The 19,758-nt window shown below is 39.4% G+C and overlaps 1 protein-coding gene across 5 annotated transcripts in view; it reads right to left on the bottom strand.

Annotated features, from left to right (window-relative positions):
* Nucleotides 1-19,758, bottom strand: part of ATG7 (autophagy related 7) — a 283,728-nt gene that overhangs the window by 198,624 nt on the left and 65,346 nt on the right. For all 5 annotated transcript variants that reach the window (XR_008445692.1, XM_054035053.1, XM_054035054.1 and 2 more), the window contains one exon: nucleotides 18,367-18,447. Coding sequence is in view for 4 of the 5 variants with exons in the window: in XM_054035053.1 (XP_053891028.1) it covers nucleotides 18,367-18,447 (81 nt within the window). In the remaining variant the exon portion in view is untranslated. The remainder of the gene's footprint in view (nucleotides 1-18,366; nucleotides 18,448-19,758) is intronic.

Consider the following 19,758-nt stretch of genomic DNA (forward strand, 5'->3'; position numbering starts at 1 on the left):
ATCAAAGCTCGGACCATCCTCTACTTCAACGATCAATCAACAGCATGGAACTTCAACATCATGCTTATTCTTACGTATAGAAAACAGGCTAAAACCAACATTCATGGCACCCATGGGAGGACAGGGCAGGGAAGGAAAATGCCCCTCCAACAGAACATTCACCCAACAGAAGAGTTCCTACCACTCAGAGAACCATCAGAAGGAAACCAAATTTTATCTGGCACAGAACCTGTCCTCTAAGAAGAGGGAAGTGAAATGTCAGTCTTTGATCTCCATGTGCTGAGTCAACCCAACAGGAAAATCCCTGCCCATGTGAGGTGATTTATTTATCCTAAAAACAACAAGGTTTAACGGCCTGATTTTTCAGAGATTCTAAGGCCCCAAGGCTCCCTTTGACTTCAATTAAAGTTGAGGGCACTCATCAGAGCTGAAAAATCAGGCCACTAATTTAAAATCTGAATTGCAAAGGGTACCAAAGAACAGAAGATTTTATAATCTGGACGAGCTGCAATACGTAGGCCAAATAGGGTTGAGGAACAACACAGTTTGACCCTAGCCATACCGATTTTCATCGGTTGCAGCCAGATCCTTAATGACATTTTATCTTAGTTTTTAATTCAATTTCCTTCACTCTTTTTTATTTAAAAAGAAAATAGAAAAAATATGTCCTGAAAACTTAAACTCTAACAGCCCACTCCTGTAAAAACAGATGTAGACAATTCACCAAAACACCTTATTAATCTAATCTATGTCTTGAATTGTGCAAATACATATTTATGCATTTTTTTAAAAAAATGGTATTTGCCCGACAGACAGTGGCTTTCAATTTTCAAAGTTCAAATGTGAAAAATAGGTACAGATATGTACAGATTCCAAATAAGGGACACAGCAAGAAACGCGGAAGAATGTATGAACTGATACGAGGTTTATGCTGCAAATTCATGGTTAAACACAAAGAAATGGTAAAAGGGTATCTGCGAAAGGGATACAGTTTTACCAACCCCAAGAGTTCAAAAACCATGAGTCAGGCCACAAAATATCATGTAATTGCAAAGAAAAAAAATTTTTGGTTCTTTTTTATTTTCTTTTGGTTTCTGAGTCTTTATGAAGCAATTGGGTCACATCTTGAAGCTTTCATCTACCACCAGGAGAGCTAGAAACTTACTTATATCTATATTGCTATAATAATGAAGATTCTCATGTAACCAAAAAACTCCTGGAACGAAGGTCTGAAGAAACCTTAAGACGTATTTGGAAATGTCTAATACTGGACCTATTTGGATCTAAAACAAGTGGTGCCTCGCTGAATGAAAAATAATGGTACTGTGACATTACACCCCATATTCTTCATAGAAATATTAGGATATGAATATGCCATAACTAAGATGTTTTATGCAAGATGGGTTGTGTGACATATAATTGGAAAGGTTATGATTTACTGAAGTGATTATCCTATTTGTATGTGTAACCCACATACCTTCTAGGTGTGGTGTTCCGTCCCATTGAGACCACTTAAAGAGAGAGAAATAAAATGAGTCTGCTCTACAGCCTAAGCTAACAGCCAGTTGGCGTTTAGCTCATGAGATAGAGGTTCATGCACTAAGCTCCAGAGGTCCCCAGTTCAATCCCACCCACCGACGACCAGGATCTGTCGGTGTTACATATGCATGTATCATTTCTGTATCTGAAGTTAGGAATATGGACTATTACAAAAGTGCTTGCACCTGGGGAACGCCCACCAGACAGTAGGCAATCAACCTGGATGGGCCATTAGGAAGGACAATTGGTCTTTGAAGATACTAATCTCCCTCTTTCCTGAGAAGTTTCCTGGGATGCTGCTTTGACACTACAGGGTCATGTGATCATGTTACCTGGTACTGGACACCATCCTGAACTGCTGGTATTTTTCCACTAGGAGGGGGTGGGGGTCAAACTGGGAAACAAAGGATTCCCACCATATGCAAATCCTATTTAATGCTGGAGAGTGAGTTAATCTTGGTTCTTTTTCACTGCCTCCCTGCCCATGAAGGAAGAGTACTGAAAACACCTGAACAAACAAACAAACTAAGCTGGGGGGGGGTGCTAAACTGGAGGGGGGGGGGACAGGGGCTGAGCCAAGGCAAGAAAGGTCTAGCCTGTGAAAGGAATACTTGGAGATTTAAGCTGAAAGCAGTGCAGTTTTAAGCTGATTTAAGCTGAAAGCAGTGCATGAAACTCTGCAACCTGCATAAAACATTTAGGATGAGAATTTGCTACTATTAACCAGTTAATTTAGTGTATTAAGCTTAGTTTGCATGTTTTGTTATATTTGCTCAGTAATCTGCTTTGATCAATTTGCTATCCCTTATAATCACTTAAAATCTATCCTTTGTAGTTAATAAACTTGTTTTGTTGTTTATTCTAAAATCAGTTTATGTAATTCAGAACTGGGAGGGCCAAAAAGCTATGCATATCTTCCTCCACATTGAGGGAGGGGGTGGATTTCATGAGCTTATGCTGTATAGATTTCTGTGCAGCGCAAGACAATACAATTTTGGGTTTACTCTCCAGGGGGGAAGAGGGGGGCGGGAGGGGTGGTGCACTTGAGTGCTGGGCAATCCCCTAGCTGAGTCTTCCCACACAGAGCTGATCTCAGTGTCTGTGTGCCTTTGCATCTGGGTGTATCCCTAGGCTGGTGGAATGGGGGAGGGGGGGGGGCTCAATGGAATCCCAGTACATCAGGTGGCACCCCGGAGTGCGGGGAGGGGAGGGTAAACCTGTCACAGGTACCATTTTAAAAGAAGCTGCAGAGCCTGCCTCACAATAAACCTGCACAATCCACAAATTTAACTAGGCATTACTCATTTGTATGCATACATGGGGACATAGATGCTGGCTTCCTCATTTCCCTGGAGGTGCTCAACCCCCACTTCGCCCCGCCCCAGACCCTGCACCCACTCCACACCTTCCCCCCAAGGCCCCACCCCCTCCCCGCCTCTACCCATCCCCACTCCACACCACCCCCACCTCTTCCCACCCCTTCCTACACCATTCAGCCCCCTCCCTCAAGCAAGCCCCACACTCATTCTGGCCCCTTTCCCCCAGTGCCTCCTGCGCACCACTGAAGAGCTGATCTGTGGTGTTTGGAAGGCGCTGGGAGTGATGGGGACGAGCTGATTGGCGGGGCCATCAGCAAGCGGGAGACACTAGGGGGGGAGGGAGAGGAGGTGATTTGTGGGGGGAGGCCCTGGGGGCACTGCGGGTGTTGGGGAACGTGGCCTGGGTACTCGGGGAGGCGCAGCCCAGAGGACACCCTGAGTACTCGAGGGGGCGTGGCCTGGAGGGCACTGTGGATGCTCAAGGGCGGGTGGTCCAGGAGGTGCACCGCTGATGCTCAAGGAGGGGATTGGTGGGGCTGGGGCAGGTTCCCTACCTGGCTCCTGTGAAATGGTGACCTCCAGCTCCTAGGTCCACGTGCTGCCTCTGCTCTGCCCCAAGCCCCGATTCTGCAGCTCCTGTTGGCTGCCAATAGGAGCTGCAGGGCGGTGTCTGTGGGCGGAGGCAGCACGTGGAGCTAGGAGCTGAGGGAGGGGAGCTGTTGCCCTTCTGGGGAGCCACCCCCCCCGAGATAAGCACCACCCCGCATCCCAATCCCCAGCGCTGAGCTCCCCCACACCGAAACTCCTGTTGCTAGGGGCTGGGAGGCCCAGAGACTGTCCCAGCAGCAGCCAGTGTGCCTGACCCTGGGGCTGCCCAAGCAGCTCCTGGGCCAGCTGCATGGGCTGCTGCACTAGTCACAGAGATCACTGTGACAAACACGGAGCCTTATCCATGATCAAATAGCCTATTGCTTATCACCTCCATGGAAAACACTGCCATAATCCTGAAATATCTTCGCGACAGGATTTTCTGCTCCCAGAGAAGTTGGTTTCCTGCTCATGTGAATGCTTTGATGCAGGGTGGATACAAATCAATGATTTAAAAAAAAAAATTGGATTTTTGTGATTTTAATCGTAATTTTTTAATAAAATGCTTTTCAAGGAAAAAACCCTATCAAAAGATAGTTTTAATTAAGATACATTATAGCTCAAAGATATCTCATCGTGGAATAGAGATTATAAATTCTAATTCTATAGTATGAAACAATATATTCATGTAATGTTTAAGAAAAGTTTTGTAAATGAGTTCCAATAGTTCATGGATTAGGGACCCAATTTTATGGGGTTCCAAAAGCTTCTGTATAGATTATTTAAGTTAATCTTTCTATCTACTCAATAGAACTCAGTGCTCAGTCTAGAAGATACCATCAGAGATGCTTAGTTTTGCAGTTCTCAAACTGTGGATTTGTGTCTCCAGAGAGAACATGCTTGTTAACAGCAAAAATGTTTTTAAGTAAATAAATAATATATAGATGTGCGAAATAACAGACCTCAACTCTATTGTCCCTCTGCAAATTTGTGTACACGCAATCCCTTACCTCTCTCTAAAAGTCTAAAGTTTCAAAAAGTTGAATGAACAGAAGATTGTTGGGGGACGGAATAGATCTGGACAAGGAGAAGTACTCTGGAGATAAATGTGAAGGGAAGGACAGGCAATAGAAACAAAAGTGAAATTGTTTGAACAGCATATTCCAGAAGTTTAATTGATTTGAGATCTACCATACCATTCTCTCACTATAAGGGAAAACCTATCTATAATGGCAGCAGGCTGTAAAAGAGACCCAGTTTGGGAATATTTTAATTAAGTTCCTCTACCAGTGGGCAAGACAGGCATGCATGCAAAATGCAAACAGTGCAACAAAGAAATGCAAGGCCTGATTGCCCGAATGAAACATCATCATGAGAAGTGTTCCTTCTCAGGAGGAAGCTGCACTGAAGATGAAAGGAACTTGTCTGAACATGCAGGATCCTCAGGTTGCTAAACTTTTTTATTTCATACTTTCTTAAGGACTACCTGTCCTCCTTCTGGACTATTCTTGAATTCTCATGTTTGACCAAAAAATATAATTGTTACTCTCTGGTATGATCATTTTAGAGGCAGTTGTGATAAAAAATAAATAGCTGAAATAGGCAGATCTTCCTTTTATAATTTCACCTTTAAAGTAGTACTGAGTGTCAGTGAATGCAATGAGTAATACTAAATGAGCAGTATAGTTCTAAAAATTAAATAACTGCATTGACTTATTTTGTTTAGGAGAATCCATCCTCAACATACAGGATTCTGAAGACTATCCTCCTTCAAGATTACCATCATTTTCTATAGTTTCAGAGTTATCTGCCAATTATAGTGTTCCAGTCACATCATGTATGTCACATAATCACAGTATATCACCTGTAGCAAAAAGGAAAAAAAATCTCCATCATCCAGAAACAACCATAGATAAGTTTGTGATAAGAACCAGCAGACTACAAAAAGAAGCAACTGATGAAAAAATTGCCTGGTTTGTTTATGCAACAAACTGTCCTTTCCATATGATTGAGAACCACACTTCATTAACATGGTTCAGTCATTAAGACCAGTCATTAAGTCCAAACAGAGCAGATGTCTCAGGCAAATTGCTGGATAAAGTGTATGAAAGAGAAATTGAGCAGTATGCAAAAGGTCTAGAAGGTGAAATTGTTAACCTGAATCTTGATGGGTGGAGCAATGTCCACAATGATCCCGTTGTATGTGCTTGTGTGACAACAGAAGAAGGGAATGTCTTCCTTACAGAAACAATTGATATATCAGGAAATGCACTCACAGAAAAATCCTTACAGGAAGTAGCAGTAAAATCTATGACAAACTGTGAAAAAAAATTCAAATATCTAGTACTCAGCTTGGTCACAGACAATGCTGCAAATGTATCCAAGATGAGAAGAAATTTAGAAAAAAGAGTCCCAAGCTAATAACATACAGTTGCAGTGCTCATTTGATGCACCTCCTACCCAAAGACTTCAGTGTTCCAGAAATAAAGGCTAATGTTGTTGAAATTGCAAAATACTTCCATAACAATCACTTTGCAGCAACTGCTCTGAAAAAAGTGGGAGGAACCAAGCTAACTCTCCCACAAGACGTGTGATGGAACTCAGAAGTGGACTGTTTTGAGCACTATATAAAGAACTGATGACAGTTCATGAACAAAATCGTTAAAAAATAGATGGCACTGTCACAGCCAAAGTTCTCAACATTGCGCTTAAGAGAAATATTGAACACATGCTGAGTACCCTGAAGCCTACTTCTGTAGCCTTGAACAAAATGCAGGGAAATAACTGTTTTATTGCTGATGCTGTTGAAATTTGGAAGGAATTGAGATAGATCTTAAAACAAGAAATATGCAATGACAGTTAAATTACAAGCATTAAAAAAAACGAATGGGACAAGCACTATCTTCAGCTCATTTTCTTGCAAATATTCTCAATACTCGGTACCAGGGTCAAACCTTAACTGCTGAAGAAGAGGAGTTGGCTATGACATGGACATCCAGCAATTATCCCTCCATCATGCCAACTATAATAAACTTCGGAGCTAAGGATGAACCATTCAAGAAATATATGTTTGCTGATGATGTTTTAAAGAAAGTCACACCATTGAATTGGTGGAAGTCACTTAAGCACTTGGATTCATAGACTGTTGAAGTTATAATCTCACTTTTAACAGCAGTAGCTTCTTGTGCCAGTGTAGAAAGAATATTTTCTTTTTTTTTGGACTAATTCATTCCAAATTGAGAAATCATTTGGGACCTGAAAAAGCAGGAAGGCTTGTTTTTGTTTTCCAGATTATGAACAAACAGGAAAATGAAGGTGAAGACTGAGTTAGCTGCAGAAGCCAATATTTTAAGTTTCTTATGCTGACCTGGCTGATAGTCGATTTAATTTTTGCGGCGTTTTTTTTCCCTACAATATTTCATTTAACTATTTTAGTTAAAAACAATTTTAACAAAAACAAACCCGATTTTAAAAAACTTGAATGTTTAACTAAATTCAAAAGTGCATATGCTTGTTTTGTTAAAATATTATGTTTGCTGTTGAAGAAAAAAATCCAGAATACGTAATATTTAAATTGTTTTATTTAACTAAAACGGGGTAGGCAACCTATGGCACGCGTGCCAAAGGCGGCGGCACGCGAGCTGATTTTCAGTGGCACTCACCTTGCCCGGGTCCTGGCCCCCGGTCCAGAGGGCTCTGCATTTTAATTTAATTTTAAGTGAAGCTTCTTGAACATTTTAAAAACCTTATTTACTTTACATATAACAATAGTTTAGTTATATATTATAGATTTATAGAAAGACCTTCTAAAAACGTTAAAATGTATTATTGACACACAAAACCTTAAATTAGAGTGAACAAATGAAGACTCGGCACACCAATTCTGAAAAGTTGCCAACCCCTGAACTAAAACAACAATGTCTGTCTGGTGATGTTCTCCTCCTAATACAGCATGGCAAGAAAATCCTCCAAATATTAATGATTAACCTGTTGAATTGGAGATAGCTCTCCTCCCAATAACTTCATAAATATCTGCTTCAATTACCTTTAATAAATGAAACAACCAAACAATCATTCATTTTCTGATATAGCTGTAAAACTAATCTGAAAAGTTTTCAAAATAAATCACTTAAAAATGTAAAGTGTGTACCTTCTAAAAATGAAACCTACATCTATCTGAATTGTGAAGAATATGTATTAAGGTTATAACAACCAACAAAAATGCACTTTTATGCAGAAATCCATGATTAAATTGAGTCTTTCTGACTAGTGATTTAAAATCAGGATTTAAATCAATTTGAGTTAAATCAAATCCACCCTGCCTTGATGTTAAACTGATGGACCTCTGTGTAGTTAGGAAAGACAGCTTGTGTTTGATATAAGCAGTTATTTTGTGCCACTGTTTTCTTGCTATATTAGAGACATCAATACAATGGGGGTTATTAGTAATTACTTGAATTAGGGAATCATAAATTCCAGCTGGTGAACATGTGGTCAGTGTTATTTCTTTTATACAAAATTATTTGTTAGGCAAAAAAAAAAAAAACCAAAAAAAAACCAAAAAACCCTGCACCAAAATGTTGCTTCCACGTTGATGCACACCCATGTCCATATTTTTTTCATTAATCACACAAAGAATCCTGGGTCCAACTCACAAATAAAACTAATAATAAAAACATACAGAATGCATCAGGCCCTAAGTAGGCAAAAATCTTGAGGAAATGAGAGGAACAGTTATAAATGACTTGTATCCAGTGAGATGAAATCTGACTTTATGAGTTCTGGAAAGGAAATCTACAGAAATGCAAAACCTTATTTCTCTTGTGTTTGGTGCTGGTTTGGGTGGATGGTTAGGGGAGGGCGGAGATCAACCCTGTCACAACACAACATATGTTATTGGTTTATAGACAATTATTCACTATTCCCCGATTTTATTTCATGTGTCTGCTTCAAAGACCTTTGACAGTGAGAATGTACTTTAACTCAAAGTGAGTTAAGATATTTTTGAATACCCAAAAAGAAACACGATAGCTTCATGGAGAGAAGACAAGACAGAGGTAGGAAATCATGAGTCAAAAGAATTCATACAAACACACTGTCATACATTGCACAACACATCATTGGGTTTGAGAGACTCTAAGTTGATGAATAAATGCTGTATGAAGATATTGTATCAAGGCCATTTGCACTACTCTAGTTAAGCTTGCATGCTTGTTGTCTCTTACAATATTAGTTTTTCAATGTTCTATAACTTGGCTGTGAAAAATTTGCTTCCTTGTGGAGCTTATAAAAGCACACAAATCTTTACATTAGATTTTTTTTACAGGACAGAACTTAAAAACCAAGCTTAGTTTAAACAAAATTATTAAAGCAATTATTCCATAATATGGACTAATTATTTTTGGCAGGGGTAATTTTGTTATTTTTTAATAAGCTATTTAACTTTGAAAACGGACAACTCCCATAGTTTTATATAAGGGTTTCCTATGCATGTATGGACTACTACTTAATAGGAAGGTTGCCTCATATACCATCCCTTTCTCACTCACAATTGCATGGGGTGACCTCCTCTCCTCATTTGTGATCAGGCCAATTACAGTAACACATTTTATATATTTTTTGTTTCTCTTAATACAAAGTTAGCAGCTGGAAACAAAGAAACCAGTTAGCACCAAGTGACTAGTCAGCTCCAGCAGCTGCTCTGTTAACAGCAATCTGGGATTCTCTGCAATAAGCCATTGATTGTCCTTTATCACTATATCAGTAAAACTGACACTCCATTTCATTCATATATCAGGGAGCTTTTAAAAACTTCACCAGATTAAAAAAAACTACAAATAACAAATAATGAGAGTCATTTCCTCAGATCTGTTCTCTAGGGCAAAAATATGTTACTCATCTGCAAAAGATGGATTCTCAGTCTAGTAACTTTGCTAATCACAGCCTGCCCCAAGCAATAAAGATAACAACATTACTATAGATTTTCCTGTGGTGAGGTAAGTGAAGTGAGAGCTAGAGGGGTAAAAAGGAGACCTTGTTACTGGGCATGTCATTTGGTTTTCTCCCTCATTGAAGCCTCCTAAAGTGCCTGAGCCTGTGAAGTGTTGAACTCCCATTTCAACAAAAGAAGGGTTTTACATGGGGGAGCACTGTGATAGAAGATTACACAATAGGAGTGGTCTATGACCAGGAATGAGTATTTCCATATGTCATCCATTAATTGGAGTGGGCAAGAAATATAAGGCAATTTAAAGGTATGATTTTCAAAAGAGTATGTGATTCAGGAGCTTTTCAAAATTCCACCGTAAGGGCCTGATCCAACTCCCAGTGAAGTCAATGGAAGTCTTTCCACTGACTACAATGGAGTTAAATTGACAGGGCTGCCCGGGGGGGGGGGGGGGGGGGGGGGGGGAGCGGGGAGAATGGGGCAATTTGCCCCAGGCCCCCACGAGAATATACTATTCTATAGTATTGCAACTTTTTTTGCTTTGCCCCAGGCCCCCTGAATCCTCTGGGCGGCCCTGTAAATTGAGCCCTAAGTATAAACAATATAGAATTATTGCTAAGCAATCAATCATTCATCGCTGGTAAATAGTATCAATGGCCAATGAGGGTCTGGCTGGAGAATCTTGCCTACATGCTCGGGTTCTACTGATCGTCATATTTGGGGTCGGGAAGGAATTTTCCTCCAGGGTAGATTGGCAGAGTCCCTGGAGGTTTTTCGCCTCCGCAGCATGGGGCAGGGGTCGCTAGCTGGAGGATTCTCTGCTACTTGAAGTCTTTAAACCACAGGATTTGGGGACTTCAACAGCAGAGTCAAGGGAAAGGGGTTGGGACGGCTTTGTGGCCTGCATCATGCGGGAGGTCAGACTAGATGATCATAATGGTCCCTTCTGACCTTAAAGTCTATGAGTCTATAAGACCAAGTATACAATTTTCATCTTTAATAACTTAAAGAAGACAAAATCCACACTCCTACTCCAAGGCCTAACCAGAATGCATAACATTAGATCATAACTAAAGATAGGAAGTTTCTCCCTTAAAGATACTCTTTGCAAAACACTTTAAAAACTTAGGAATTTCTCTCAGTAGTTAACATATCATAACGGATACTGGGACCATAAACTCAATAATAATTATTTCTGGATTGCAATCCCCAACAATAAACATCTAAAAAATTAGTAATATAAGCCCTCCAGAGAATCAAGCCTTCTAAGATTATGATGTTCCAGAATGTCAATTTTTCTAGGCCCATCTTTGCAGAGAAGAAACTTACTTTTTCAATGCTCCCAAATAAGTCTATTTGCTTCAATAGGAACAGAGCCTGCATTTCTCTTGGGCAATAGTGCCCAGATCCAGGACCACGAAGATCTTTTTTGCAGGATGGGTTGTTTAAAAAACATTATTTATACTCCAAGCAGCATTTAAAATTCTATTCTTATCTCATATATCAAACAGGTACATTTGCCTTCCATAGTGGAAATAGCCTCTTATTCTGAAAGTAATTGGATCTGCTGGAGTAAAGACAGTTATTTTCATCTTGGTAAAGAGTTGGGTAACAAGACCTGGGTTTGCTCAGCACTCTTCAGTGGGTGAACAATGTGACCCTCTAGTTTACAAAACATAAATCTCGTAAATATACACACCCTATTTGGCACAGCAAATCCAACAACTAGTCTATGGGAGTGGGAATTACTCATCCTGGAGTCCGAAGTTTTGAAAATACACACTCCTCACCTAAAGCCCAGAGCAGTCTTGCATGAACTCAAAACAAGCCTTGACTATATGAAAATATTTTTGAGGGTAGCTTAATCTCACAAAATGCCAAATGACCCCTAACCTCCACAAACCATGTCATTTCTGGATATTATATAAGAAGATGATGCCATCAACTGGGATGGAATGATCTCGTACTAACTCATCGTTGAGAAGCATACCAGTTTCTCGCCTCAACAGCAAATTTGCTCCTAATGTAACTCCTTTAAAGTCAGAGTCACACCAGGAATTAATCTGATCCTTCCATCTGATAATTTAGCACTTCTGGAGAGTGTGGAATAGAGTCCCCAAAACAACAGAGATGAGTTCAGGAAAACAAAAAGGTGTACGGACTTAAAATAGTTAAAATACATGACTTAAAATACTCTTCAACTAGAATTTTACTACTACATATACATTTTTGTGAATGGCATAAGTAGTTCAAAGGTGTAACTACTAGGTAAATTGGATGGAAAAGGGGATCTAAAACAACTGTTTACACAAAAGAGTATATTTACAGTACTTTCATTTTCAGAGCTTGGAAAGAATCCATGATTGTCATGAGACTTATAGCAAATAAGACATTATAAGCAAAACTTACTTGTAAATATTTTGGATAGCCTTCCTGATGGTGATCTGACCAATATTTTAAAAGTAACATACTTCCTTTATAGCTTAAACCACTGTAACTTGAAACCCAATTTTTTGTCTTGCATTGCTGATTTTGGTATGCTATCTGGTGTCATAGTAACAACCTGAATCATCTAGTACTAGTTAGTAAATCTGCATTTTCATGACTCTGCCTGAATTTGATTTGAGTGCAGAGCATTCACAGACCCCTCTGATATATCACATCACAAAAACTGCTTCCACAACTGCCTCCAAAAGGTATCCAGTTCTCTGAACAACCAACAAATGCTGTGAGAACATCACCTGGTTTGTAGTTTCTGGCAAGCAGTGGGGATTGAGATTGGGCATATGCTTGGTGTGCCCTACCCCATATTGCGTGTGCTCACTTTTATTTAGTGTAGGGCTTTTATGGGCAAGGAGGCTTATCTAGTATCATTGCTTGGATTCTTGTCTGCATACAGTATCACATTGTTTCCACCCATTGCTATGGACTAATTGAGAAATTATGGAACAAAATACACCCATTCTATTGCATATGGTACTTTGTTATACATCCCAGAGAGTCTTTTAGATCAGTTGCTCTCAACCTTCCCAGACTACTGTACCCCTTTCAGGAGTCTGATTTGTCTTGTGTACCTCCAAGTTTCACCTCACTTAAAAACTATTTGCTTACAAAATCAGACATAAAAATACAAAAGTGTCACAGCACACTATTACTGAAAAATTGCTTACTTTCTCATTTTTACCATAAAATTATAAAATAAATCAATTGGAATATAAATATTGTACTTCCATTTCAGTGAATAATATATAGAGCAGTATAAACAAGTCATTGTCTGTATTAAATTTTAGTTTGTACTGACTTCACGTTACTGCTTTGCATATAGCCTGTTGTAAAACTAGGCAAATATCTAGATGAGTTGATGTACACCCTGGAAGGCCTCTGCATACCTCCAGGGGTACGTGTACCCATGACTGAGACCCACTCTTTCAGATCGTGCATTAAAAAGTGTCTTAACTCCCAAATTCCTACCAATTCATGCTCATGCTTAGCCTGCCCATTATTTCTCCCCTGCACAATAAGAAAAACTTGATCCTGCCCATTGATACCTTCCTCGCTTCCTCTATTCCATGGTACAGTCACATCATCATTAGGGTTATGTTCTGTGGTGATGTAGGTTTTAAGATTTGTAACTATGTTTGCCAGTACCCAACTCTAAAGGAATACATTTCACCATTGCTCACCCTGTGAATCAGGGACCTCTTGGTGCCAACTGGCAGAGGGAACAGGACTGCATAAAGGTTACAGGGATTTCCTGGGTCTGGTTCTTTACTGAAAACCAGTGTGTCAGTGCCCATCATAATCACTGCAAAATACATGTACTGATATGTAAGAAATTATGTTTATATACTGTAAATTATGTTCTTGAGGTTTGAGAGTTGGGGCTGGTCACAAAAAGGTGATAAACAAGGGTCTTTCAGGCAGGAGATGCCTAGACGGAGATTCTACACAGGAAACAAGCAAAATTACCCTTTTTACAAGCAAAGACAATGGAATGTTGGAAATATATCTGGAAGTGCAGAGGTACACCCACTTATCCTTCACCCAGGGGACAACTTTCCAGCTGGTTTGTCTTATAAATGGAGGATCACAACTGGTCTGGTTGTTTAACACAGAGAAACTTTGTGTGAGCTAACTTTTTTGAGAAAAAATGTCTCGTTTGTTAAGTTTAGGCTCTAAAAAGCATGTTACGATTTTATTTTATATGTAACCAGGTGTGTCCATTAATTCTACTACTTTAATTTTTTGTTAAACAAACTACTTCTTTTTACTAAAAATATTTAAATGCTGTGTGTTGAGCAGTGGTGATGATCCTGAGGTATAACTGGTAAGTAGATGTGTACTATTCCTTTGGGAGTAGCGGGTCTGTAAATTCTGAGTGTCCAGTGGAACGGGGTTGGGCACTGCAGGGGGACACTCGGAATGCTCAGGCGTAGGAGTGTGCCTATTGTTAACATGTACAGAAAGAGCTTGGCCTGCAGAGGTCTGGAAGGCAGTGCTTCTGTTGCCAGAGTGGGGGAACTGACCCCCAGCAGGCAAAGCCAAGGTTTCCTCACACTAAAGGCAGGTGTTAGCGAGATGCTTCACAACTTTGGGTACCACCCAGAGTTGTCACACTCACAGTTCTGTCTTGATATTTTCTTGGTATATGTTATCTGGGGCTCTCTGTAAGCATCTCACACACTCTCTCGCCAACCCAGTATAAAACCCACTGCCAAAAGCACCTTTTTGTCAGTATAAGCGGTGTCTACACTAGGAGGGTTTGCCAGTGTAACCATACCAGGGCAGACTATGCTTCATTCTATGTTTAATTTCCCTCAGATAAATACTACTTACCTACCTCACAGGAATGTTATGTTTGTTAAATAATGTTTATTCAACCATTTTAAAACATAAAATATGTCATCATCATCTTCACTTCTCTAAGAGACCATCAGGAAAGATTGAGAGATATCTTGAGACACAAGGAAGATACTCCACCATATCAACTTCTTGAAAGTCAATAGGGTTCCACAAGAAACGAAGTCCAGGATCAGGGCTCTGGTTCATCAATGCCTCCTAACTGCATTTTCCTCACTTTAATCATATTCCTTTAGTAACATTTACAGCACTATCTTGTTTGTGTTACCAGAAAGCTTTTCTGCCAAATTCAGTCTGCTATTACAAACTACAATTGAAAGGGTTCTTCTCTGTTTGCAACCCGCTGTTAGTAAGGATACAATTAAGTCTTATTTTTAGAAAAAAAAATGTGAAATGGTATTTATTTGAAACACTAGAAATAAGCATGAGCAGCGATTTTGATGGGAGAAGGGTACCTGAGAGTAAGTTTATGTTTCAGAGAGTTTATTTATAGGGCCCTACCAAATTCATGACCATGAAAAACTTGTCACGTACCATGAAATCTGGTCTCCCGCCGTGAAATCTGGTCTTGTGTGTGCTTTTATCCTATACTATATAGATTTCACGGGGGAGACCAGCGTTTCTCAAACTGGGGGTCCTGACCCAAAAGAGAGTTTGCAGGGAGGTCACAAGGTTATTTTATGGGGGGGGGGGGGGGGGTCATCGTATTGCGCTGACTTCGGAGCTGGGCGGCCGGAGAGTGGTGGCTGTTGGTTGGGCACCCAGCTCTGAAGGCAGTGCCTCGCCATCATCAGTACAGGTTTAAGGGTGGCAATATCATACCATGCCATTCTTACATTTGTGCTGCTGCTGGCGGTGGCTCTGCCTTCAGAGCTGGGCACCCAACCAACAGCCACCACTCTCCGACCACCCAGCTCTGGAGACAGCGCCACTGCCAGCAGCAGCGCAAAAGTAAGGGTAGCAGTACCACATCGCCCCTACAATAACCGTGGGACCCTCCTCCCCACAAGTCTTATTTGGGTCAGAACCCCTACAATTACAACACCATGAAATTTCAGATTTAAATAGCAGAAATAATGAAATTTACAATTTAAAAAATCCTATGATCGTGAAATTGACCAAAATAGATCATGAGTTTGGTAGGGCCCTATTTATTTGCAATGAAATATAAAAAATAATGAAGACTGAACAGTACTGTAAACATTGATTGTTATGATTAAAAAGGAAATTTAATAGCTTTATAGAATTGATGCTTCTTCATTAGTCTTCTCAAGCAATCAGCTAATACGGTGCTCCGCACCGGGGACAACAATAATGCCATTGTAGTCAATGGAACTACTAGCATGCCCAAAGATATGCGCATGCATTACTGTTTGCGGGACTGGGTTCCATCTACCTACTTAAGCACTTGTAGTAGTGCTCTTCACCATAGTATCTGAACACTCTCCGGGAGCAGGTGGCCTGATTTTCCTCCCTAATTCAACTGAGGAATAAACAGAATAAACAGACCCCTTTATCTCCACAACATTTAATAAACTGTAAACTTTTATCCCATGAAAAACACTACTTGTTATCATAAACTGATTTATTCTGTATTGAAGAACTTGGGACTTTTCCTCCTCAGGCCAGTGGTGGTGAGACTTGTAGACACTATAAGGCGTGTACCCCTAACACTGTTCTTTTGGACCCACTATCAAACTGAAAGTGCAGGGTCACTAATCTTGCAGGAGTCAGCTTGCCATTCCAGCATGTTTAGCACTAATGAAGTTGGAGGAGATCATAGGAGGGAAAATCAGGCCAAAATAAAAAATACTGTGGTTCCCTGCTGTGATCATCCCAATATTCTTGAACAACTGCCTCAGAGAAATGAGAGCCTCCTTGGCATGCAGCCTATTTGGGACAGATAAGGGATAACTTGATGCTTGAATGTCTGGGGCTCTTCTAGGTCAAAGTGAAGTGAAATGAAATCTAATTCCAAATGTTAAGGCAGTTTAGCTTTCTCTTCAGCATCTACCAGCTGTACCTGTTAAATTTTAACTTGTGGTTGTTTATTTTAAATTTTTCTTTTTATTAAAAGGAGGTATAAAATGATAATGCAAGAATGGGACTGGGGACAGAAGAAGGAAAATTAACAACATTAAAATAGGTTAAATAATGCCAAAAAAACAGCTTTTACAAAAGCATTTACAGCACAGGAGAGTGAACATAAAATCAATGGCATCTCTGATGTGAGCCATGATGAAATTATGCTAGTTTATGCATTAAGAAAAATTCACATACAAAACGAACATGAAAATATAATTGGATTTGTCATTTCAAAGTACTAGTATCAGATTTCCAGATAATAAGGGGTGACATACTCCTATGCTAATAAAGGGAGTTAGCCAAATAAACAAATGCTGTGTTTCTACTGTAAGGAAATACATGTACCAATGAAGCAACCTTTTCAGCACAAAAGTAATTTAATACTCAAACCGCATGAAAAGTGATCTTTATGGGAATAGCACAGCTGCTAAAATCCAAGTCAGTTTTTATTAAATCATCAGGTCTGTTTATGTAAAACAGGGCTCTTTTAAATGACCACCAAGAGGAAATCATTTGCTAACAAAAACTGATATCTGCATTTAATTTAATGGTTGGGGGTGTGAGTGTGAGTACACACATCAGAGCTGTAGGTGGTCAGTAGCTCTAGTCATAGGGTAGAAGAACAGGAGGTGAAAAAGCTACTTAGGTGGACAGACAAATTTAGTATGAAATATCAGATTCCGTACTTTCAAAACAAACAAGATAAACTGATTATCTTTCTTTTATAAAACAAAACACCTAGGATGACACCCATAGAGTACCTCTGCAAAAACATACTAGTGGAAATAAAGAGAAAATGACTGTTTTTTTAACTACCACTGTATTGCTTAACTACTCAAGAGAGTAGAGATGTGCTCCCAACCGTACTACAAGTTTGTAATTTTAGCACTGAAGTTTTTGAAGAGAATATGCACATAAAAGTCCTTGAGGGCCTGACTAACATATAAACTACACTAAAGGAGTGAGTGGTATATTGTATCAACAGAAGTTTCTGCAAGACAGAACTATAAATCTTAAAAAAAAAAAAAAAAATTCCTAGCCCCTCAAGAATATGAAGGATAAGGATGAGTTTAGTGTAGAGAATGGAAAGAAATTCCTGCAGCAAGTCTCTGGGTACACAAAACTTGACTGAATTAATAGCATTTCCGTGTGTGCCAAATTTTGACTTAAACCACTGACTCTTCATATTGAGATATCCCAGTTAAGATCACTAGGACTTACACTACACAGTCCCAGAAAAGTTGCCAAAGAAAGTTTTCAAGGATACAATACAGGAAAACAATCCAGCAAGGAAGAGGCCTCACACAGACACACGAGTGGTATGTACCAGTGTTCTGGCAAGGTTCAACTCAGAATCCCAGCAACTGCTGTAATCCATTAGTCAAGTCAGGATGTCAGCACTAGCATGAAAAACTAAGCAGCCTCTTCAATACTACACAGTTAAGTTATAAAGGTAATTTTTACTTTATCCCTACATACAAGTCTTTATCAAGAAACATCAGCTATTCACACTTTACCTAACTGCAAAAGGCACCCAGTGCAAGTGTGTTAAAAAGAGGCAGAACCAAACTTCAGAAATCATTTCTCAAATAATTAAAGAAAGATTCTTCCACTGTACACTTTAAACTATTTCATAATGTCTCTGGATTAACAGTACAGCAGCATGTGGTTCTTGGTGCCTTTTCACTGAAGATCAAAGGGGAAAGCCCCATTATACTGACTTCTTAACATTGCCCATAATGTATTTTTTTGTAATGTATTCATTCATGTCAGCATGAAACAAGTAGGTGACAGACTTGACATCTCTATGTAACCCAAGGAAAACCAGAAAATAGTGTAGGGAGAGGGGAGGGAGACCAAAATGGGTTAATCTGTAGCCAGAACATAGGAATAAGAATTGGGTTAGATCTCAGATCCTAAAGAAACAAGAAAAAGAAGCGTCTTCGAGTGAACCAACCTTAGATGCCACATGACCTGATTGTAAAACATTGCATATTCAGAAATAAAATACAAGCAACTCAGACTTACTTTGGGAGAGCAGGCTGTGCACTTGTCAAATGCAAGGCTGACAGGAAGGACATTATCAAATCTTGATAAAAAGCCACGAATCTGGAAAGAAATAAAATGTACATTCATATCACATAATTATAGCAAATGTATTTCCAAAATTCTAGCTGAGTTAGACACATTCAGCAAGAGGATGAACATCATTCTATACCTCTGCAAAATCAGGGTGGTGCTAATTTAATGGCCTCTACGATAAATCTGTATTGGTACCATATGTGAATTGGTTGATTTTTCTACAGACACATGTAATGGTAGGACAATATAAATGCAATATTATTTAAATATGAACAGAGGCACAGCACCACCTGCAGTTTGAACTTTTTAGTTAATGTCAAGAAAACAAATAAAAAGCCATGTCATAACTTTTTTCTGTGCATTTCCCTACATTCTCTCCCTTTATAAAAATTACAATCTGAAAATGTAAACATTGTGCATTCCCGTACTGAACAGCCGCTGCTGACCTATTTGACTTATTAGGAAAGTATAAAGAAAACTAATACCAACACAAGATTTCCAGAGAATTGGTTCTGATAAAATGTACACTCTGTACAGACTTTGGGCCAGGGACTGGGTCTTCCAATATGTTTGCACAAAACCCAACAGAGTGACTTGGATGCTGGTTGAGGAACCCTAGCACTATTACAATAAAAATAATTAACACAAAACTGTTTTTCCTCTCGCCCCATTTTTTCTTCTCGCTTTTTTGGTAAATGCAGTTCATTCTTAACATCATGTTGTACTTGACTAATTGTTAAAGTAATCAACTGCTTGAACACTGGAATTCTTTGTATAGAACTGATTTTTTTCTATTATCTTCTTAGTTTGCTTTCCCAGATGAAGTTTCCATTAGGGGCTCAGACCAGGAATATGTTTTTAAACTAAAGTGGATTGAGCATTTAGATTGTAAACTCTCTGGAGCAGAGACCATCTTTTTAGTGTGTGTGCGCGTGTACAGCGCCTAATACAATGGGGTCCTGGTCTGTGACTGGGTGCCATTGCTATACAACTAAAATACAATACAATAATAAAAATAATGACTAATTCAATGTTTTAGAGAAGTTCTTATAACATTTTTATTATAGCTGATCATTGTGCAACATATTCTTCCCCCTCCACACACACACACACAAAATAACGCTTGCGAGGCTGCATAACTGATTACATCATTCCATTATATTTTTAATTGCCACATAACTATGCTTCAGAGTCTACATTTTCATCTTTGAAAAATGCCTCATCTCTAGACATTGGATGAAACCTGAGCCCCATTGTAGATACTGACAACACTCAGTGAAGCCAGGATTTCACCCATTATGTTTTAAAAAGATAACCTTCAGCATGAGATCTGAATGT

Source organism: Malaclemys terrapin, chromosome 7 (assembly GCF_027887155.1).
Source record: "Malaclemys terrapin pileata isolate rMalTer1 chromosome 7, rMalTer1.hap1, whole genome shotgun sequence".
Lineage (NCBI taxonomy): Eukaryota > Metazoa > Chordata > Testudines > Emydidae > Malaclemys > Malaclemys terrapin.